General features: G+C 37.3%; 2 protein-coding genes across 5 annotated transcripts in view; one reads left to right on the forward strand and one right to left on the reverse strand.

Annotated features, from left to right (window-relative positions):
• LOC130649830 (cartilage oligomeric matrix protein-like) lies at window positions 1–14,993 on the forward strand. 4 transcript variants are annotated; one of them, XM_057456015.1, is made up of 27 exons: window positions 1–1,714; window positions 2,739–2,880; window positions 5,286–6,679; window positions 7,146–7,209; window positions 7,999–8,244; window positions 8,871–8,975; window positions 9,043–9,245; window positions 9,391–9,541; window positions 9,614–9,768; window positions 9,843–9,897; window positions 10,500–10,660; window positions 10,807–10,944; window positions 11,138–11,212; window positions 11,284–11,427; window positions 11,498–11,602; window positions 11,672–11,779; window positions 12,007–12,166; window positions 12,238–12,356; window positions 12,469–12,521; window positions 12,590–12,675; window positions 12,912–13,186; window positions 13,263–13,311; window positions 13,379–13,578; window positions 13,655–13,729; window positions 13,823–13,920; window positions 14,109–14,248; window positions 14,742–14,993. In XM_057456015.1, exons 4-27 carry the CDS (start codon window positions 7,161–7,163, stop codon window positions 14,792–14,794), a joined length of 3,003 nt encoding a protein of 1,000 aa, XP_057311998.1. In that variant the 5' UTR covers window positions 1–1,714; window positions 2,739–2,880; window positions 5,286–6,679; window positions 7,146–7,160; the 3' UTR covers window positions 14,795–14,993. The 4 variants fall into 4 exon arrangements, with proteins under 4 accessions (XP_057311998.1, XP_057311995.1, XP_057311996.1 ...); XM_057456012.1 differs by having other exon boundaries at window positions 4–1,714; window positions 9,611–9,768; XM_057456013.1 differs by lacking the exons at window positions 1–1,714; window positions 2,739–2,880; window positions 5,286–6,679 and adding an exon at window positions 6,986–7,038 and having other exon boundaries at window positions 9,611–9,768.
• The window catches only part of LOC130649814 (proprotein convertase subtilisin/kexin type 5-like), a 19,402-nt gene continuing 11,017 nt past the window's right edge, over window positions 14,925–23,309 (reverse strand). The window contains exons 5-20 of the mRNA XM_057456011.1: window positions 22,378–22,415; window positions 22,187–22,263; window positions 22,022–22,110; window positions 21,760–21,932; window positions 21,478–21,693; window positions 21,249–21,349; window positions 20,959–21,183; window positions 20,579–20,877; window positions 20,293–20,501; window positions 20,039–20,216; window positions 19,658–19,931; window positions 18,626–18,825; window positions 18,096–18,420; window positions 17,799–18,013; window positions 16,999–17,685; window positions 14,925–16,634 (exon numbers count right to left, since the gene is read on the reverse strand). Coding sequence (XP_057311994.1) covers window positions 15,439–16,634; window positions 16,999–17,685; window positions 17,799–18,013; window positions 18,096–18,420; window positions 18,626–18,825; window positions 19,658–19,931; window positions 20,039–20,216; window positions 20,293–20,501; window positions 20,579–20,877; window positions 20,959–21,183; window positions 21,249–21,349; window positions 21,478–21,693; window positions 21,760–21,932; window positions 22,022–22,110; window positions 22,187–22,263; window positions 22,378–22,415 — 4,502 coding nt within the window. The 3' untranslated portion in view covers window positions 14,925–15,438. The remainder of the gene's footprint in view (window positions 16,635–16,998; window positions 17,686–17,798; window positions 18,014–18,095; window positions 18,421–18,625; window positions 18,826–19,657; window positions 19,932–20,038; window positions 20,217–20,292; window positions 20,502–20,578; window positions 20,878–20,958; window positions 21,184–21,248; window positions 21,350–21,477; window positions 21,694–21,759; window positions 21,933–22,021; window positions 22,111–22,186; window positions 22,264–22,377; window positions 22,416–23,309) is intronic.

Below are 23,309 nucleotides of genomic sequence, written 5' to 3' on the forward strand. Positions count from 1 at the left end.
GCATGAGTTCGAAGAGTAGAAACACTCGCTCAGTAAGGACGCATTGCTTCCTTTTTTTATCCGAATCATAACACATTTTTATTCACTGATGCCCATTTGAGTGGTATTTCAGCAATGCTGGCACAGGGACCCAGAAGATGCAAAACCAATAGCATTTGGCAGCAGAGCAACAACACCAATCGAGTGCAGATGTGCCCAGATCGATCTCGAAGCACTTTCAGTGGATTTTGACCTTAGGAGATTTCAAACTTATCTCGTTGGAGGGCCTATAGCTATCGTACTAACTGGCCACAAGCCGTTGGTGAGTATCTTTGGCAGCACAAGAAAAGAATCTGCTCGAACTGATCGTATTAAATTACGTCATCAGGACATTGATTACGAAGTTTAACGGCGTGCTAGCAACGTGGACCTCGCTGATTTCATATCACGCCTAGCTATCCCTTTCCAACGAAACTAACAAATTAGAGAAAGCCGTGCGGCTATTGCAATTCTCTCCATGCTTAGAAACAATTTCAATGAAAAAGATCATAGAAAAATCGAAAGCTGACGAAGTGCTTGCACGTCTAAGCAAGCACCTTAAACGTGGAAAGATTCCAAAAGAAGACAAAGAAAATCTTGGACTATCTAACGGAATCAGATGAAGGTTTGCTCCTGAAGAACGAATTATTCCACCAAAGTCGTGTTGGAAAGTTGCTATCGATTAAGCGCGCCTAGGTGGACACCCCGAAGCTAGTAGACTGAAGAGGACACTGACAACACATTACTGGTTTCCAGAACTAAATGAATTGGTAACTCAGAAAATCAACACATGTCAAGGATGCCAACTCTTCACAAAGAAAACAACGAAAGAAAATTGCATTGGAAACAAGCGAAACCACATGAGAAGACGTCAACATCGATTTTTTTTATCCAATGCCTGATAAGAAACATATTCTCGTTGTTCAAGATAACTTTTCCATATTCCCTGCAGAGAAAATAGTGCCATCAACGTGAGATAAGCCGGTACTGTCAGCAGTAAATGACATATACATGAACTACGGGTACCCTGAAACTTACCGAAATGACAGCGGTTCTCCATTTAACAGCCACGAGTTTGATACCTACTTGACATAAACGGTATTTCATACACAGAAATATTTCCATACCAGCCACAAACTCCTACAGAAACATTCATGCGACCCATTGGAAAATCCATGAAAGTAGCATTCGAGACGAAGCAGAACAGTGACCAGTCGTTGAATGAACTCTTGTCTGCTTAACACCGCACCCACGACCGGTTTAGCACCAGGAAATATCCTGGTTCGTCATGGATATCATTGAGAATTCTCAAGAAACATATACCCCGATAACCAAGGTAAGGAGGCTCGACTGCAAGACAAAAAGCAGAGGCGTGAGCGAGGTGAGCGTCAAAACAGCCGCGTCAAACGTCGTCCATACCAAGCACTACCAGGCGATAAAGTATTTGCTGCTAAACAAAAACAACAGTCGAAATACAAGCCTCTATACGAAAGATCCAGCTATAACGTGGTAAGCATGACGGGAAATCGGGTTTAATTCTGCAGAGTCAGGACAGCAATTCCACCGTGCGTCGACACAAGGATGACGTTAGCCTTATCATGTCGACAACAAACAGGTTCATTTAGACGATACTTGGTACTAGAAACAGCAGCAAGACAAACAAAACAGAGCAGTCATACACCCGGCTCCAGCAGAGGTAAACCTAGCTCCATTAAGCGTAAACCCAGCTCCAATAAGCAGGGCAAAACAAACAAGAGCCACTCTTACCTGCGCGACGTAGCAACCGTGACAGACGTCTGTCGCGGAGCCTTGCTGGATTCATTCTTGACGGCCACCCTGAGTTGGATAGGATAAGATAGGATTATTTTATTAATCAAAAATAGCTGTTCAGTTCAAATAATTAAATAAATTGGTAATATAAAGAGAGAAAAAAAAAAAAAAAACTATTTTTGAATAGACGGCACGAACATATATAATTACCATTGATGAGAAGCCTAAAATCATAATTAAGAGGTTTAAATATAATGTACTCCGTCTTGCTAGCATAAAGAGAAATCTTATTAGCATTCAGCTAATGGCAGAGAAGCTTGAGGTCTAAATTCATTTGTTTGGCCAGTTGTTTCAAAGAGTCACTGAAATGCCAGAGGTTTGTATCATCAGCAAAGTAATGTACCATAGAATAGTTAATTCCACAATTCAAGTCGTTTATATAAATTAAAAATAAAAGTGGTCCTAAAACAGAGCCTTGGGGAATGATTGGGAGTGATGTTATGACCGATCGGCAACCGACAAAACGGACAAATATTAACTAATTTTTAGCTATTTTTAATATTTTTTTAAACAGGACACATTTGTAAAGCAGTTATTTTATCTGAAATGTTTTATCCTGTATAAATATTGATAAATAAATAAATAAATAAATAAATATTTATTATTATTTTTATTTTTTTTGTTCCCTCGTATTTTTAAGTCACCATCATGCTAGTACAGTGTCATGGTAAATCTTAAGTTGAATATATAAAACACAATAACACAGGTCATAACTCACAGGTTTTAAAGGTTGGTATATACTGTAGTGAACCTCTTGTATTAGAAAATTAAATTGTCACCCACAAGTCCCATAAGATGAAAGTTTGATTGATTTTTCCATCCCAATTGCAAAAGTGTTCAACGTTTAAGAAAGGGTTGACCTTAAGTCTGTCAATCAATTTATTTTATAGTTAAATATGCAATGTGATGCTTGGTCAGCTAAATGTGAGCAAGTTGTGGGTCAGAAAACATGTGGATTTAGCGATAATTTTGTTGCAAACATGACTGAAAGAAATCTTTCCTTAGATGAAAAAGAATACACAAAAAAGCTTGGTACGTACTAAAAATTATCATTCGTGATGTCAAAAAATGGATTAATTATCTAAACTTCATTATCTAAGCAGCGAATAGATATAATAATATTTATTTTATTTGAGTTTGAATTGTGAATTAAAGCGTACATAAAATCGGACTTCTAATGCTTTGGGTTGTTTCCAGATATCAGCCAGTGTAACAACTTATGCAACTAATTAAGAATGAATGCATTATAATTTTTGGACGCGAAAAATGGTTAGTTAGCATTTCTTGTTTATTTTACAGCATGTAACAATTTTTTTTGACATGAAATGTAATTAAATACAAGGTTTGATACTATAAAAATATCTGTGTTGTCTTTCACATGTTTTTTATAAAAAAAGAAAGAACTCATTTAATAATTTAAGCTTTGCAATTGTTTCTGTAATTTTCTGAGACGTTCAATATGGTGCACACTTTTTCTTTTATACGAATATACTTTATAAAAATATAAGGCTTGAATTTCAGGTAAAAACAATAGAGAAATAAGGAATAATTATACATTTTGATATTCTAATAAAAAATAGCAGTGGGTTATTTTGTACAGAAATTAGTTTCTACCACTCTCACACCTCAAGGCACCATTTTACCATGCAGAGACCGTTTATAAAACAATTTTTGCAGCTGTTGTGTCACGATATTTAGCCTCCTAAATACTTAGCACTAAGCACAAAGTTACTTAAACAATTCCAGTCTTAAATCAATGTTATTTACAGATTATTCTTGGAAAAATCTCTTTAAATAAAAAATAAAAATATCCTCGTTCAGACCTTATTTTTTTCTGAATTACGCCTTGTCATATTTCTTTGCTTATGAATTTTTTTATTTTGTCTAGTATGAACTACAGACTACATATATAAGGATAATTTGTTAGTGTTCATTAAGTTCTATATATGAGTGCGCATTATTCTGACAAACAAGAGAAGAAATTTGGCTATTCATCTGTTGTCCATTTCAAGAAATAAATGTATATTAAATGTAAATATATTAAATCATATTCCCTTTTATAAGCAGGTTTTAATCCTTCCACTGTTAATCTGTTTTTTAAACTTGATCTCAGATTGTTATGTTCTTTTGTTTATATATATATATATCTTCTTGCTGTTTATACTCACATCACACTTGAAGAAATATCGTATTTGAAGGATTAATATACATTTATATACCATAAAACAGAACATAAAAATGATTATTTACTTAAAATTTCCACCATTCGAGCGCTTATTAAATTTTTCTCAAGTGAATACACATAATTTGAACGATATTTGAGGAGGAGTCTATGATAAGACCGATTTGCAAACAAAAAAGTTGCTTTGATAATTGGTAAAACTAAGGGACAAAATAAGCTCAAGGGGTGCTTATTTTAAAAAATTACTCCTACCCTGGGGAACTTATTTGACAGGGGCGATGATTCAGTCATTTACATTATTCAAAAACTTTGTCCATATTATAGCTAGCACTGAGACTCCAACAGAATACGGACTATTTTGCTGAATTTAGAGATTGTCTCCTGATGCGAAGATTTTTAAAACGATAGTTTAAAAACTTGTTCCCATACCGAGATAGAATTTCCGTATCAAAAGACAAAGACTGTCATTAGAAATCCTTGGTCATTTGAAGTATCTTAAAGATATCATTCATTCAATAATATTGTCCAACGTGAATATAGTTCAAAATAAGCTATCGCCCTTTGAAAAAAAATATGACTGTATGAAGTGGCATCTCTCAGCATTTTGTAAGTGTGCTGTACTCAAATAAACTAATCGTAATAATGCAATTTTCGTTGGCAAATTTTTCGTAAGATTATAACTCGCAATTTTTTTTTAATTTTTAATTGATTTTAATTTTTTTCATCTGTTCCTGATACGCAAAAAACCTGTATTTTTACCAGCGCTTGTCATTTGTGCGCTAATGAGTTTTATAGTCCGCACACTGTTATTCTCTCCTTTTTATGATATCCTTTTTTTTTTTGCGATATGTATTTTGTGGAATATAAACCGAGCTAAGTGAAAGCTGACTTCATTTTATATCTTTATTTCATAATTGCTGAACTAAAACTTTTAATTCTTATACTTTTCGGCATTAGAGATCAAACGAACAATACGTATATATTGTGACAATTTTTTCCAATTCATGTATTTAATGATTGCTTAAATAAGCGTATTTTTGCGAAAACGTCCCGAATTTCAAGGCAGTACAGCGAGCCGATTTGCTCGCAATAAGATACTGTTTATTCACTCGTGGTTTAACAATAGCCAAACTATTCTACGAAAGACTTACCGCTTCTTAATAAAAGCTTGTCAAGTCTCGTATAGCTTGTGAAAAAACTAGCCTGGAAACCCTTCATAGTCTAAATACAGCTATTTTCAATATTTTTATTTTAGAACAAAAATTGCAACGTCTGCAAAATGAAAAGCAAAAAGTGTCTGGAAAAATAATGTTGGAGCATTTAAAAGAGAAGCGAGAATTTCATATGAACGAGCTTATGAATGGGCTGGATGTGTATACCGACTCCTCGGCTGCCGGTTCTCCGTCTTTTATGGACAAATTATACAGTACCAACAGCCTGTACCGCCATTTGAATCCACAACAGGCATTAGATGCGAGCGAAAAAGAACCATTCGTTGAACACGATCAGCTAGCCACCAAACACGTCGAAAGTTAAACAAAAATCATACGTGCTGTAAAGTGGAACTTCGCCTGGACTGATTTTTGAAGCAAGTTTGCTCGATTATTATGGAAATAAATATGACATGCGTGCCAAGCCTCAATTTTTCGGAAGTTGTTTATCAATAAGTGGTATTTCAAGTGAAGTTTAACCACAGAGTGTCTTGCAAAACAATCTTATAGCAGGTCTTTCAAGTGAAGTTTGACCGTAGGGTGTGCACCCAAAAGTTTACTTAAATTTTGTAACGTTTATAAAATATACACCAGGCTAGAGATTTTAAGCGAACGTGTAAATCAACTTTTCATTTGGAAAGACGAAAAGACGGAGCACAGTATTAGTCGTTCTTTAACTCATGATTTTGTCGTCCCTTTCTTCAATATTATTTTCTATTAACAGTTTGAACCCCGTGTCGTCCCCAATAAATACGTAAAGTTAAAATATTGAATGTAAGACTTAAAAATATACTACCTTTATATTATCTTTTTCATCTTTTGTCTAATTTTTTTTAAGCTGTTTCTTTAAAACAACAGTTTTGCGTAAGTTGAGAAACTGGTAAATATTTTCACGTTGAAGCCAAGAAACTTTAAAGACACAACAACTGGGTTAAATACTGCTGCGTTATTATCGCCCTCGCATACAGCGCACGTCTATCAGAACGCTTAGTGAAGATTTTGAAATTTCGCAAATCGGCTAAATGGAACGTATTGGCGTAGCCCCAGTTAGGTACATTTTCAGATGGTGCTATATAAAAGAATATCTTCCTGTAGTGAAAATTCAAAAACGTGTTTAGTCCGCGGAAAAAATGAATCAATTTTTGGACTGTGACTCATAAACACTTTGCGTGTTGCCGTGGAAGGTTTATTTCTCACTTGGATTATCATAAGTATTGTGGATGGTGCTTGGGAAAAAAAAGAATAACTCGTGTCCAAAGCGCTCACAACGCTAATACAAAGTTATATCAGCAATGACCACACGACACATTTTTTATTATCTGCGTAGGAGATCGGTGAGTGATTGATGAGCATAAAGTGTTTTGAAGTTTTTCCATCTTTAGAAGCTTATTCAAGAAAGTGAAAAGATTGACTCGCAATATATCGTTTATAACAGCAGGTATTTAGTTTATTATTTCAAACTATTATTTTGTTAAGCGCAATATAAGAATCTATTTACACATCGACGATTTTTGAAAAAATGTCCGAGTTTATTTTTGTGTTTAAAATCAGCTTACTGTTGTAGAATAATTTCAAAATATATTTGTCTTTCGTGCATGAAATGCTACTCAGAAATTCGAAGCTCGCTTGTATTTATCTGTGATGATAAAACGATCATTCCATAACAGTGCGTTTAAATTGAGCCTATTGTCATTGCAAAGATTACATTATTGTACAACATATAATTGCGGCCAGTTTTTTTTCATCATCATTCTGAAGTTGGAGAAAGAGTGTGAGTTTGGACAAATATAAGAGATTGTAGGTTTGTTTTTTAATAGAAGATTGTGTTATGTTTTACACGGGATGATGGGATGTTCGTCGTAAATACGAGATTCGAATGACCCACTCAAATTTCATTCTTTTAGCTTTACAGTCATAACATGCTCAGCATCGGCTTATTGTTGTTTTTGTCAACCGTCAACACTTTGGGTATGTTTGTTTATTTTGATTGACAAGCGATATATTTTTTATTTATCTATCCACTTCACTTTTACTAAGTTTTTGTCACCCTTCAATGTCAATCGTACAATTCCCACAATTAAAATGATCATTCCATAATTTATGACCTCTCCACCGTCACAATGAAGTCCTCCGTATGGGAGTTTATCAGGTTATGCCACCAACCTTGACCCCAGGGGTTTTAACCTTTGGAGGTTTGGGCTGCTCCTTCGCATTAATGTTCGACTGCGTGATTCGCTTGAGAATAAATATGATGCTGGCGATTTAAAATTTTTGTTATTCATTCATAACTATGAAGGCGTTGCTAGGGAAAGTTTCCATAGTTTCTGTTAATCTACCAATTAAAAGACTTGTTATTAAGATAAAAAACCGATAAATCTGCCATCTTATTAATAGGGAGGGAACACGTCTATAACATCAATTTTTTCTGAAATTTTTATCTCCCGTTTTGTCTATCATACTGCGCATGTCAGCTTTGTGTTCGATGTTAATATCTTCACATGCTTAATGAGGAACTCATCGGTCACGTGACTTATATTAAACTGGTGATTATATCTCCCTAGAAATTAATCCTCTCAACAGCTGAAAGCGCTTTTATTGTATTGATAAATAACAGGTAAACAAGGTTAATTCATGGCGTACAAATTTGTGCGACTGAATTTTTAATTTTTCGTGATAATTTGAAACTCAACATTAAGTTCCTAAGGCCGGCATGTTAATTGTATATAAGTTAAAAATAATTTCTTCGCCATATTTTAGAGGTGGACATTCTTGATTCTTTTAACTTAAAAGATGGTCAAAATGGTGTGCAAGCTACGACAAGCTGCAAAGTGGGAAATGGTTACTATTTTGGTCGAACGTCCAACGGTATAACTGCTGTTAATGAGGTTCTAAAAGAAGTGGTCGAACTTCTCACACAACACCATTCGTTTATTATCACGTTCAAAGTAAGACCCGAACCATACCATAAAGGGTCTATTCTCTGGTTAGAACAGAAGCGCACAGGTACCACATTTTTATCGGAAACACAATTATCAGAACACGGATTTCAACAATTATTTAGGGTTTTTTTTAATAAGAACAACAAAATTCTAAACAATCGGTCTATATTTGATTTATAATCTAAAATGGCACAGAACAGCTTCATTCCGGCACGACCACCACTTCTCCCGCTCCTCCAAAGTGTGATACTTTAATTTTTCAACGGGTTAGCGAGTAATCTCTATAATAGCCGTATTTTGTGCTTTCGTTCCTTGCGGAGTGAATAATTCGCTGACAGGCGAATCCGTAGTAAACGTCTACTTTGAATAAAGAATGTTTCACGAAATGAAATTTACGCTGTTTATGGTCTAGATCGCGAGAGTTAGGCCTCGCGAAAAATGACTTAATCGCGAAAGTTTGTTCCTTAAAATATATTGATTGCAATCGAGCCAAGCTGGGCGGAATAAAAAGGGCGGGCGAACTTGTGGATTTATACACCGACTAGTCTATATAGCAATAGCCATTCCAAATACCAAATAGTAGCCGAACCGCTACACGAAACACTGACACATGAAGTATTAATGATGGCCAACCAGTACACTCCCCCTTTTCGGGTTAACGACTAGTCGTCATGATCGTTATTTTTTTAGCGACACCATTATTTGGACTGTGGATGAGGTCGGGAAAAACTGGAAAATATGGTTTGCAATTCTACGGAAAGACTGGAGTTGAATATGTTACGCTGCAAGATACAAGTAAGAGAAATGTTTCAACAGCGGTGTACATCGTATCCAGTTTATCGAAGTATTTTTTAATTTTCAGCTAAGTACGATGATGTTGAATGGCACACTGCTACTCTGCATTTTCACAAACAGAAGAAAAAGAGTTTAGTAAGCTTGTACGTCAACTGCAAATTGGTCGATAAGAAGAAAGCTCGAGTGTTGATTAAAAATGGACCAAAAGATGGTTTAGAACTACGTCTAGGACAGCGAGAAATAGCTGGAAAAATTTTCTCCAGGTTTAAGGTATTACGTTATGGTGTGATTGAATTCTGTATTTTATATTTTCTGTTTTGTAAATTACACTTGCATTCTGTATCTGCTTATTACACGCAAGCTTGCACCCAGTACCTTGTTACACTTGGTCACAATGTCGTATTTTAATTCTCAGGGCAGTTTAACCAACTTTCGTTTAATATTTCAAAGAAATATATCAACGTATTTGCAACAGAATAAATGCAAACCTCCAACCGAACCATCCTATGCACCGCCTGCGGAGAATCCTTTCAAGAATTTGCCCTTCAAGTCGGTTGCCGGTGCAAGTACGACATTTTGTTGTTTCACTGGATGTTTTTCTCTTCTATCACGTGATTAAGATTTTTTTTCTTTAGCAGCAACCACACGCTCAATTTTGTCATCTCTGTCAGCAAATGAAATTTCATCCATCTTTCGTCATTTGGAAAACCATGGCAACAACGTGCCGTCATCGTCGAAATTACAAGAGATTGTGTCGCTCTTAAAAGACGTCCGGGCACGCCAAGACAATCAGGTTGGAAAAAATATTAATCTTCATCTCCTCCTACCGTTCTTTATTTGTGTTTAAATTCTGACCTGTTAATTTAGGTATTTGAAATGAAAAGTTTGAAAGAATTAGTACTGTTGGGAGGCAGGCGAGACAGTATGTTCTACATTTTATTTTTACTAACGACTTGTTGTTTTAAAAGTTTTGTTGGTATAAAGAGGTGGATATTTTTGTCGCATACCAGACGATTCTAAAAGTGGATACATATATTTCCTCGTACATGGAGGGGATAAACTTCTCGTATATAGAGAAGTTATCCAAGGGAGCTATTCTTGTGATAAAACTATAACATTGCTGGTGGAATAAATATCAAAAAAAAGAGAAAAGGCTAGACTATTTGCGAGTTCTTGTTTTTTTGTGGTAGTAATATTTTTTCTGATATGCGTTTCCTTTTTTTGGTCATGTTTTTGCGTAACAATAACCAAAAACTCTTTGAATCGATTCAGATCAAATTTATTATATCTCCTTAAGCAAATGATAAGAACATCCACACACTCATGTCCTACAGGAGACAACCTCAAACGTCTCAGCTGTACCAAGCTGGCTGAAAATCTTAAAATATATTTTTTTTTAAGATCTCGATTCAGACAACAAAATTGTTAAAGGACTCACCAAACTTTGAAATTTACAAAAAAAAAAGAAACGAAAAATATTTTTTTTGAAATTTCTCTTAAGCAGCTGTATTTGTAACTATTTAGATGTATTCCAAACATCGAGCAATCAGAACATTTCAAACGCATGCTCTTCGTCGCCATGTTATCCGTTTGTAACTTGCGTGTCAACAGGCGAGACATTTACATGTGGTAAATGTCCTGTGGGTTTAGAAGGGGACGGTGTCAATTGTAAAGATATTAACGAAGTAAATATTTTGTCGTTTACAATCCGTACAATCATTAATTTGTCCAATGCATCCTCTTCACGGAAATGAGTTTGATATGGTAGATGTAACGACATTACCAAAAAGAAAAAATGAATATAAATATTATAGAATTTCTCAATTTTTAGTGTGATGAGCTACCCTGTTCGTCCGTATCAAGATGCGAGAATAAATTTCCCGGATATATGTGCCACGCATGTCCAAAAGGCTACCGCGGAGAGGAAGTGATCGGAATTGGTCGAGAGTTTGCTCGTCTCAAAAAACAGGTACACAACATCTTCAGACAAAAACTTTTTCATACCGTGTTAAAGAATCTTTCTGCTTAAATGTGTTTATACTCATCCGCGTAGTCAGTCCCTAAAAGAGTGTGCTGTAGTGTGCTTTAACCAAAAATAACCCATCAAGCTGATAACTTTCAAAGATTGATTGAATCTGTTACACATATATATTTCTGTTCAGGAATGTAGAGACATAGATGAATGCAAAGAGAATCTTCATTCTTGTGATAAACATTCCAAGTGTACCAACACACCCGTAAGTGGTATCTTCTGCAAACATTTTATGATGTTATGATGATGTTGTTAAATGAATTTGTTTTCATTTAGGGCGGTTTTAAATGCGGTAATTGCAACCCGGGGTTCAAAAAAAATCGACAAGGAAAATGCTTACCTATTGAAATGTGTACAGGAAAAGATGTTTGCTCTGTTTATGCAACATGCGAACGTTCAGTGCATGGTGCTCGCTGTACTGTAAGTTGAATACACCTAGTGACAGGAAGAGAAAAAATAGTGGAATTTTATGTCTAAGTCTCTTCCATAGTGTCGTGCGGCAACAGCAGGTGATGGCTATGTATGTGGCAACGATCAAGACGGTGACGGATATCCTGACGTCGACTTAAATTGTGATGATGCGCATTGTAAAAAAGTAAGATAAATTCTCTGTGGCGGAGAGCCAAGGATGAACTGATATGTGATTCCAAATACGGTATTTTAGGATAATTGCCCCTCTGTACCAAATAGTGGACAGGAAGACGTTGATGGCGATGGTGAAGGCGACGCTTGTGATGTCGATATTGACGGCGACGGTATTCATAACGCAATGGTAAGAATGATCTTCGTGATATTTTAGCTCGCATCTAATTTTTTTACAGCTGCGTACAGGTTTAAACATTAGTAATATTTTCGTTCACAAAAAATTTATCAAATTATCTTTCATCTAAACACCGAGCATTGCGCAGAAACTACGTACGCAAAAAAAGATACTCTGAAATAAGTAGGATATTAAGTTGCCAGTACTGGCCTTGTTGACAACAAATTGACGTGTTATAGGATAACTGTCCATACGTAGCAAACAAAGGACAAACGAACAGTGACAGTGATGAGCATGGCGACGAGTGTGACAACTGCATGTTTGTCTTTAATCCTGATCAAGAGGACCACGATCAAGATGGGAAGGGAGATGTATGCGACAGAGACATGGACGGAGACGGTCAGTTTGTCAATATGAAATGTTTTGAAAGCGAATCAGTGCCATGTTTTCTATGTTACTTCTTCTTTCAGGTGAGCTAAATTTTATTGACAACTGCAAAACTGTTAAAAATGCAGACCAGATGGATCGAGACAAAGATGGCGCGGGGGATGTGTGCGACAATTGTCCAGATACATATAATCCTAAGCAGGTAAGCCGACGTGGTATTTGCAAGCTCATATTCCATGCATCAACACGAATGTTGTCTTAGAAACACGGTATGACATTAATGGTATTGCAGCTAATAAGTTTTTTCTTCACAGAAAAACATTGATGGCGACAGATATGGTGACAAATGTGACAATGATATTGACAAGTAAGTGCACGTGTCTTTGTGTGTTGGTAGCTTTGCATCCATGTAATTATTTGTTTTTGCTGACACAGTGACAAGGATGGACACATTGACAAATTTGACAACTGTCCACATGAAGCAAACGCTGACCAATTAGATACAGATTCTGATGGAAAAGGTAGGGTTTACAAATCAGAAATATAACTCGATTCAAAAAGGTTGATACCACACTCATTATCGACAGAGGCCGGTTAACATTTTGAAAATAATAAGTAGTGGAATTGTACGCTAAAAGACGGTTTAGTACTTAACACAACTTGTTCCATCAATTCTATCAACTAATTGGAATAGAGCAGGCACCACCATATGTACTCCAGCGATTTTGTTATTATAAAAATGATTGGATGAATTCAGGTGACGCTTGCGATGATGACGACGATGGAGACGGTGTTGCAGACAATGTTGATAACTGCCATCTAGTTGCCAACCCAGCACAGAGTGATTTTGACGGTGATGGTGTTGGAGACGTCTGTCAAGGGGATGAAGACGGTGACGGTAAATTATATGACGACACTTGTCCTCAAAACAAGTATGTTTCCACAACAGATTTCACACGTCATGACGTTGTGTTACTGGGGACAATGGATCGACAAGCTCAAAAACATCCGAAGTGGGCCTTACATGATCAGGTAAAAACTCGCAAGTTTTTTCTAATTTATTTTTTTAAAAAAAGTTTTTTAGCGGTTACAATTATCGTTTTTTCAGGGTAGGGAGATAGTACAAGAGAGAAATTCGGCGCCATCTTTAATTCTAAGTACGTTGTTTTCCTATTTTTATTATTTTGTTTGATGATTTTTTATTAAACATATGATTGTGTGTAGGTAAGAACAGTTTCAATGGATTCGATTTTACTGGAAGCGTTTTTGTGAACACGAGAAATGATGATGATTTCATTGGATTTGCTTTTGGTTTTCAAAATGTTCGAAAGTTTTACTTGCTGTCTTGGAAACAAAAAACGCAAAGCTATTGGCGCAGCAAGCCATCATACCTCTCCACGGCGAAAGCTGGTATCGAATTAAAGGTACGACTATCTTCGGCCATGTAACATTTAAAAAATTGTTTTTCAATCCCTTAAAAAAACGTTCTTTGTTCTCTAGTACATTCATTCGTCAACTGGGCAGAGTTTTGACTTACGTGCTGCTATTTGGCATTCTGGAAACGTCACTAATCAAGTATATCTATTGGTTTGCTTATTTTTATGAATTTATTTATGTACTTATTTATTTGCACGCTCATGTGCTTCAATTATTTAATTGTTATCTCAGGTGACACAACTATGGCGGGATAAAGCGGAGCGAGGTTGGGAGGACAAAGTGCCGTATAAATGGTTTTTAATGCATCGACCTAGCATGGGACTTATAAGGTATTTTGAACTGATTGCTGATACGCTAGAGATTCATGACGTTAGAACGTGAGGGACATGTGGTTACTACGGTTATACGACTTCGTTCCCAGGGCTTTCTTTCTGATATGTGACTTGCGCGGATATTTGAAAGTGAAAAAGAAGTTTTGGGGTTGTTTTATTGTACCATTTCCTCAACTTTTTTCTAGATTAAAAGTTTATCGACGTAGCGCCATTTTGCTAGATACAGGATACATCATACACAACGATATCAAGGGTGGTCAACTCGGGCCGTATTCTTTCAGCCAATCAGGAATGATATGGTCAGATGTTAAGGTCACATGTAACGGTAAGTTACTTGCATGTAGTGATTTTTGTAAAGTTTGCAGAATAAACCTACAGTCAGAGTTAATTATCAAAATCGCTTTTTTATTGGAAATACACAATTAAGTATCAAAGATTATATTCGGATTAGGAAGGGGGCTTTGTGTCACAATTTCATAGTTGATTGTGTAAACTGAAAATATTTGCTGTTTCGGCCAAAAATTTGTGCATTCGTAACACAAAATCGAAGAGTATGAAAAAGAAAGTCTGTTTGCTATTGCGAATATTGGAAACAGAAAATATCTTCGTCACTCTTGAAAAGTGTAAACACAAACAGAAAAAAAAAACAAAAAATTATACTTCACTTCAAAATTTGTGAGAATAGACCCGACATGGGGTTGTAGGGGCGGAGCCTCCTGCTGTTTACAATCGTCAAAGGGTTAAGGGGTATGCTGTAGATTGAAGAGATTTTGCGAGGATTTCCCTGGTATTGACAACTTGTTTTTTCTTTTCTACAGAAGAGATACCTGAAGATATTTTGGCGGCTATTCAACCAAAAAAATCGAATTAGCAAATGATAAATGTATCAATTGAAAAAAATTAACAGCACTCGACATTTTAGTGATTTTCATACACGAGCTTGTCGAACACTTTAACGAAGAACAATATCTGGTGTAAACGAGACACAACAAGACAAAATATTTCGTAGGTGTCGAATATAATATGATGTATAAAATACCGTAGTTAAAAATAAAACCTTTTTAAATTTACATCGTTTGTCTGTTTAATACCCTCTGCAGAGTAATTCAATTCTTTTATGCTAACAGGCGAATAAGGACGCGAGAAATAGCTAACGGTTTTTTCGTTTTGTTTGTTCGAATTCGCTGTGCGCAACTTTACTTTTGTTCGAATTTGCTGCGCGCAAGTTTATTTTTTGACCGCCATCAAATCTTTTCCAGGCTAAAAGTTCGTTATTTCTCCTGCCTAATCAGTTATTTAACGTGCGAAGAAGCGCAGCAACGAAAAAATTGTGTACAACCTCTTCAAAAAAGTTGCCTATAAACGCTTTACAAAAATATTCGATATAGAAAATAAAATATCCTATAGTTTTCAAGGTTATTCTTTCGATACGTCATAAAACTTAAAATTGCGATGTCACAAAAAATGTCGACTTTTACTTTTTAGTTTTCTAAGTTCGGAGATCTTCTCAAATCGTTACTTGATCAGTGCAAAATTTGCCCGCAGCGATTTCTTTTCCGGCTTTTTCCACGTTAATGGGGGAGAGTCGATAGACTTTGTAAAGAATCTTCTCCCTTGGTACATATTACTTCTCCAAAACAGAATACCGACTAAGCTAACCAAACCAATCGCTACAACAGCCAGCGATAATTTGAAAAATTTCGCAGATGAAGGATATACTTCAGAATCCTCATCAATGCTTCTTCGCGACCTCTGAACTACTCTCACCGATATATTAGAAGCATTGTGGTTCCCTACGTGAGTTATCTCCTGCAAAACTGTGACGGTGGTAACTGTCGGTCCCTCCACCTTTAGGGATTTTTTTCTACATGGTACACAAGACGCGTTAAATGCGCAATCACCACACGCTGGCGCGCACGAGTTGTTGATGTAGTGAAATCCATCCTGACATGTGACACACGCGCTTTCATTGCAACTCGCACAATGCCTGAAAGCTGTGGTACACGGGAGACATTTTCTACGCGTTCGAAAATAAGAAGCGTTGCAATGCGTGACGCATGTCTCATGAAGACGATACGCACTTGGTATACACTCCGTACAAAGTGTAGCGTTGCACTCTGCACAGTTTTCGTATTTGTCGGAACATTTTACACAGTTTTGACGGCTTCCTTGGAACCATCCATTGGGACAGGCAGTGAGACATCGCTTCTCGTATAACACTGTGTTGTTTTTACATGAAGTACACATCTCTTTGTTCACGCATGACTTGCACGACTTCTTACAGGGTACGCATAATTGATTGAGCGAATAAAAACCAAGCGGGCACGAGGGAAGACATTGTTTTTTATTTTTCTTTGTAATCACCATCACAGCCTTTTTACTACACCGTTTACAATCGGCCTTAGTTGGTCCATCACACGATAAACAAAACGGATGACATTCTCGACACTGTTTGGTATTTAAATCTGGGTACATGTCCAACCCGCATGTAGACTTGCATACGCCATTTGATAATTCATAAAAGGGTAGACAAGCAGAGCAGGTGGAAGAGTGAGAACAACGCTTGCAGCCTATCCCTTGACAAGGAATACATCGATTATCTAGAGGTGATTGGTAAGTCGAGACGGGGCAAGTTTCTGCACAGACCCCATTTGGTAGTAACACAGTATAGTTCGCACAAACTGTACAGGCTGGCGTTCTGCTGGCTCCTTCTAAAAATAAATATCTTCTACCGTAAAAAATAAATACATTATTATTTTATTAAATACAGTGAGAACATTATGTGGCAGAAAGTTGTTAATTCTCTGATTTAATTTTGTAGTCACCATATTTTAATCACTAACCTCAAAAAGATACCGGGTATATTTAGGCAAACATTCTATTACAATGCGACGTATTAATTTCTACTTTTGGAATTTCGCCTATGTAAAAATTCACTACTAAGAAACAAACGATTCCTGCCCAAAATATTTATTTAGATTTTTTTTGTAATCAACTAACTTAAAATCCACCAATCCTGCTTCATTTTGAAGAAGTGGTCAAATGACAGATAAGTTCGAAATACTTTTTTTTTACCTGTACAGCTTAAGCAATTCTCTTCGCACGGGTAACAATTCTTATTACTCATATAAAAACCAGGTAAACATCCACGCACGCACATTCCATTGTGCAGTGTCATGCCTGCCTCACACGACGTGCACTCATTTGGAGCGGTTCCCACACACGTTAAGCAGCTGTCATCACAAGAATAACAGCGGTTGCTTGAATGACGAAACATGCGAGCAGCGCACTCGGTGTAGCACTTGAAATCACGCCACACAAACTCCGCTTTACAATGCGTGCACAAATCATAGCCGTACAGACACGTTTTACACCGTGTACTGCACGGAGCACACTTTCTGTCGAAAGTTTTGTACCAACCGGCTGGACACTGCGAAAGACAGGTGTTATTGTGGAAATGCAATTTGTCTGGACAAGTGAGGCACTGGTTATGAGCAGGACCAGAGCACGTGGCGCATGATTTGTGACATGACTGACAAATAAATGTTTTGTCGTCGGCGTAAAACTTGCGATGACACGCTTTGTTGCACGTGCGTGTGTCAACGTTTAGTGATTCATTGTTGTGACATTCCAAACATTCTCGAGCAGTGGGTCCAACGCATGACTTACAGCTCGGATGACAATTCTTGCAGCTGTTTTCAGAAAGATACTGATCAGGACAAGGATTGACGCACACTCCGCTTGTTCGTTTGTCTAATCCGTCTAAAAAAACAAACGCACGTGGTACAAACAGAATCCTATCCTCCGTAACATAAGACCAAAAACTTATTTGGTGTAAGTCATTAATTATGTTAGTTATGCGTTATTAATTTTACCTTTACAAGTCCGACAATCTTTTGGTCCGGGTCCAACACACGCCGCACATGTGTGATGGCATCGTTTGCATGTCAAGGTTTTATCCACATAATAACCCATAGGGACATCTTTCACACATTTACCATTGTGTAGATACATTCCCTTATGACACGCGGTACAGTCGTGAACATATGGTCCATCACAACTTGCGCATTCACTGTGACAAAACTCGCATCTAAAACGATAGCAGGGTTCGTCAGTGTGACCGTGGACAAAACAAACAACGTCTTAAACTGTAGACGCACATCAAAAGTTACCTGTCACTGCTGTCCGGTGCAAATGTACCGTCCGGACATACCGAAACACATTTTTTGTTTACAGTCAGGAAGTAGTTGACGAAGCAGGATTTGCAGACGTCAGCAGTTTTACAAATCAAACATTTGGGTGGACAGGGTGAGCACTTTCCACTTGTCTTGTTGACGTAGTAATAAGTATTGCATTCAGATGCAGACACGCACTCGCTGTCTTTCAAATAAAAGCCTTTCAAACAGGAGGTACAAGCCAAAGGATTGCCAGGGACGCAATTTGCACACTCCAAACCACATGCTTCACAAGTACGCTTAATCTTGTTTGTGTAGTAGCCTTAAAAACAAACTAACAGAATGTCTGACTCGATTATATTAACACCGTGCAGTAGGTAAGGTTATATAAAAGTTCTGCACTTTTATATAGATTGAGTCAAAAAAATTGCTAAGTTGCGATTTTTTCTTAACAAAGTCACCGTAGATTAACTAGGGTTGTTATTTCTACACAGAAGTAGCACAACTGACGTGCTGACTGTTTTTACCTATTGGACATCGCTCAACACATTTTCCATCGCCAGAAGACACGCGATAAAATTTGACATCACACACGTCACACTGTCGTCCATCGTTTGAACAGCGCAAGCAGTTCTGAGAACAGTTCATACAATTTTGTTTGATGGTGTTCTCGTAGTACGTACCAAGTGGACACTCTTTCAGACAGCGAGTCCCTTTATAAAGATATCTAAAAAACAAAATAGAAGTATGAAGTTCTATGAGAAATTAGGCGGAAGAATAAAGTGACAGAAATAACGCTACATAAATTTGGTACAACGAAAAATTAAGGAGATAAATAATTTGCACTACGAATGATTTGCTCCGGTATATATAATTAAAAAGGTCGACGCTATAGGGACGTCAGAAAGTCGACGCCATGAAAGTCGACGCTATAGGGACGTCATAAAAGTCGAGGTAATAGGGACGCCGAAAAAGTTGACGCCATAGGGTCGTCATAAAGGCTGACGCAATGGGGACGTTATAAAAGTTTAGGTTATAGGGACGTCATGGTGACGCCATAGGGACCTCATAAAAGTTGACGCCATGGGACGTCATAAACGTTGACGCCACGGGGACGTCATAAAAGTTTAGTTTATAGGGACGTCATAAAGTCAACGCCATAGGGACGCATAAAAGTTGACACCATGGGATGTCATAAAATTCGACGTCATATGAGCGTCATAAAAGTCGAGGCCATGGAGACGCCATATAAATCGACGCCATAAAAGTCGACGCCATAGTGACGCTATAGAACATAAGGGAATAAATATTTGCGAGAGTTAATTTTCGCGAATATCGTAAATTTTGTTGTTAATTTTATAAAATTCATTTTTGAGTAGAAGCAAGGAATAAGATCTAAACTGTCCACTGAAGTTTGAAAACAGGCCAAATTATTTGTCAGCCGAAATTGTTGTTGGCCCTAAGTTTTAACATGTTGACTGATGAAAACTAACCCCCAAAAATACTTAGGGTCGACGAAGATTTGTGCTGAAAAGAGTTTGGAATGATAAAGTACATACCTGTCTTCGACATCATTCAGTTGTTTCTTCGGACAAGACGTACACTTATTCTCCCCCTCACCATTACACGATCTACACGACGGATGACAAGCTCGACACAAGTCGCCATCCAACCATTCATTGCTTGCACATTTCTCATAACACGATCCACGGTTCAAAGTAGAGCTGTAATCGCATGCGGTGCAGTTACCACTTGTACCATAACAAGCCGCACACCCCTCACTGCAGTAACTGCAAACAAACGATCCTTTTCCATCCAACGACTTGAACATCCCTGACAGGTTAAAATAACGATAGTTTAGATTCACCATTTCATTCATTGAAAAACGCGTTTACTACACAATTTACAGAAAAAAGTGTTTACTACAAAAGTACACTTACTTGTTGGACACGTGCGCACACAGTGTCCATTGTTGAGTGTATGAGACACGGCGCATGACGTACAGTGCGATATGTTGTGTCTGGAACACGTTCTGCACGAACTGTGACACTCTAGACACACCATTGTGTTGTTGTCAGCAAATTTGGTTTTTGGACAAGAAGCCAAACAGAGTTTTTTCTAAAAAACAACGAGTTTATTTTCACGCACAGCAAAGTACGACGTCTTTTTATATGTCGGGATAAAATTGACATACCTTTGTTTTGACGTCAAAATAAGTATAACGCTGACATTTTGCACACTGATCATTTCCAGGACCGGAACAACCCATTTTACATTCAACGTGGCATTTGTAAGGCGGTGTAGTCGGGTCACCATTCTTGTGTTGACCAGGTTTGTGTTCCGTACCATGAATAATAAGAGTGATGGGCTCAGTTAGAAAGCCTTGGCCATCTTCGTCACGATCTAAATAATAGCACAATAATGAAATCAACTGCAGAAGTATAAGCAATTTGCTTAAAAATAAAATCGCGACATAATACCTTTACTAAAAAACATAATTTCCCATATTCCTCTTGGATCTTCGCCCCAGAAATGTGTGGACAAAAATGGCCAGCTGTTAAACCAACCAGCGTTGATATCTTTTTCTCGGTCTTGTAACACCCAACTTCGGGTGCGCATAGGAGAGACAATCAGAATTTCGGTAGCACCTCTCCGACTGTGATTAAAGGTTGTTATCAACTGCACATGTTCCGCATATTTCACATTTTGATCAGCTCTTGTGCACGCTGTGGTGTTGATTCTCGCAATGAGTGGACTACTTTGGTTGAAACGATTATTTCTGAGATAAGAACAAAGTATTTTAAACCGAGGAAATGGTGGTCTAACTGAATCCCTTCGAATTACTAATTCATTTACTTACGGAAAAGCAGGTATTTTTTCCCTGCAGCGACATTGTTTTTGCTCAGTTATAGTTGGCCATTTTTCGGCCAAATCTATCAGCTTCGCTCCATTTACTACGCCGAATCCAAAATGATGGCTATAGCGTTTTTTCGCACCATTTAGGCGGAAGTCCTTTCCTTTAAGTTTGTCTAAGCTGGATGTTTCAACGAGCAGATGTTGCACGTCCCGCCAAGACAGGTTAGGGCTAAACAGTAAACTTTAAACGTATGTGCACACTGTAAATTAATAAACAAAAAAACACCTGCTTACTTTGCTTCTAATGCCAGTGCAACAAAACCTGCAATCAATGGTGGAGACACAGAGGTTCCTGTGTGTTCATCCGTGCATCCGTTACGCAAATCTGCTGTCACCTAGGCAACATCAAACATTAAGAACTAAATTTACAAAACCGCCGCACTCCTTGAAAACTATGCCATGTTTGCTAACAAACACAATATAAATATAAATACTAAGAACGGCAGTGTAGACAAAGACTTACAATTTTTCCGTCTGATTTTGAAATTCCGCCACTGTATGCAGAGACTAACGTGGAGGCGCAAGATTCTGAATACCATGGCTGCGTCCCGTTTGAAGTGGTAGCACTAACAGATATTGTGTAGATACTGTTTGTATAGCCATCACAGTTACAGTTGTCACCATCGGCGCCACCATTACCCGATGCCCACACAAAGATGCTGCCTTTTCCATGTCGGCCCTGAGAACAAACATTCATATGCAAAATAATACCCTCCTCCCTCTATTAATGCAAGCATATACTTACCCATTGTGCACCCTCCTTTAACGCCTGTTTAGCCAGGGGTCCCGGACCTTCAACTGTAGCACCTTGGTCGTCCGGTCCCCAAGATGAACTATATATGTCAACATGATCTCTTGCGTGACGTAGAGAACGGGCTTCGACGATATCAGTGACTTCACCATCCAACATGCGAATACCTGAATGAATACAAAAGGTTACAACAACAAAAAACCTGTTAAACAAAGATCAGCTCAAAAAAGAAACATTTTCAAACGAGCAAGATGACCTCCTATGCTAGCACCAAACGCTACACCAACGATACATTTCGAATTGTTTGCTGCAGCAGCAACAACAGCGGCGCAACGTGTTCCGTGGCTAAAAAGTTTTATGAAAAAAGTAATACTTTATTTCCGCCAGAACGAAGAGCAAAAAGAAATGTAAAAACAATTACTTGTTTTCATTGCGCCATGTTTCTTTTGGTAACGGATCTGTGTCATTACTGACGTAATCAAAGCTAGCTTTCTTATCCTGGAACATGAAAATTATTTTAAAAAATGGTGTGCAGAAAACAATAGAATACGCAAGTGAAGCGAAGGATTATTTTTTATTTTCTTAACGATTGTACATATAAAAGCAACTCACATAATTACTTTTGATTTCATCATGTGTGTTTTCCAAACCTGTAAAAACATCAATGGTACTTTCTAAGTTGTGTATAGTGGCTTTCAACCACACGGTTTTATATTTCCTCCAATAAACATCGCAACTGGATACATAAAAATTTAATAACATCAGGGTGCTTAAAAGAGGAAATACGATAATCACATATTATTCAAGTTACTGTAAAAGATATAATATAGACGAATGAATCTACAATGAATATAAACACGTCTTAACTCTATAATATATATAGCACAAACAAGAGGCTGGTCATATGGACTGAGGTATAAACTATAAATCCAACTTATTAGCATAACTGTTTTGTAAGTGGCCTCTGTAATTGCTAAAGTAAGTAAGTAAGTAAGTAAGTAACGGGAAGTGTTAACGTCCTTGGGGATTTCATCCTAACGGTTGGCTCTTTCTCCCCTCCAACTGCAACTATGTTAAATTACCACACAAGCCGTTTAGCAGTCATTAAATGGCACTAAATGGGCTGACAACACTGCATTTAAAGTGCGTCGGAGTGGGTACTCGAACCTGAAACCTTATGATTACAAGTCAGATGCGCTACCACTACACCATCTCCGCTAAAGTTGTTTTTCATTTCATATGAAACTTACCACAAGTGTTACCTAGACCATCAGTAGCAATTTGCTACATTTTTGCTAATGACAAGTTTGAGGGTAGATCAGCTTGTTGAACAGGGGAAGGAAGATTAGGCTCCTAATTGTAATTAATTGTAAATAATAAGTATTGATTACTACATCAATCCTATATATATGTTACTTTCCATTGTTTTAACTCGTATTTTTGTCCTGCAAAACCATGTAAAAAGTTGAGGGAAAATCGTGATGTCGTCCATTAAGGGCTAAGTGCATACAGAATGTCCATAGCTCTTCTTGTGAAGGCATATA

This window comes from Hydractinia symbiolongicarpus, chromosome 1, assembly GCF_029227915.1.
Source record: "Hydractinia symbiolongicarpus strain clone_291-10 chromosome 1, HSymV2.1, whole genome shotgun sequence".
Lineage (NCBI taxonomy): Eukaryota > Metazoa > Cnidaria > Hydrozoa > Anthoathecata > Hydractiniidae > Hydractinia > Hydractinia symbiolongicarpus.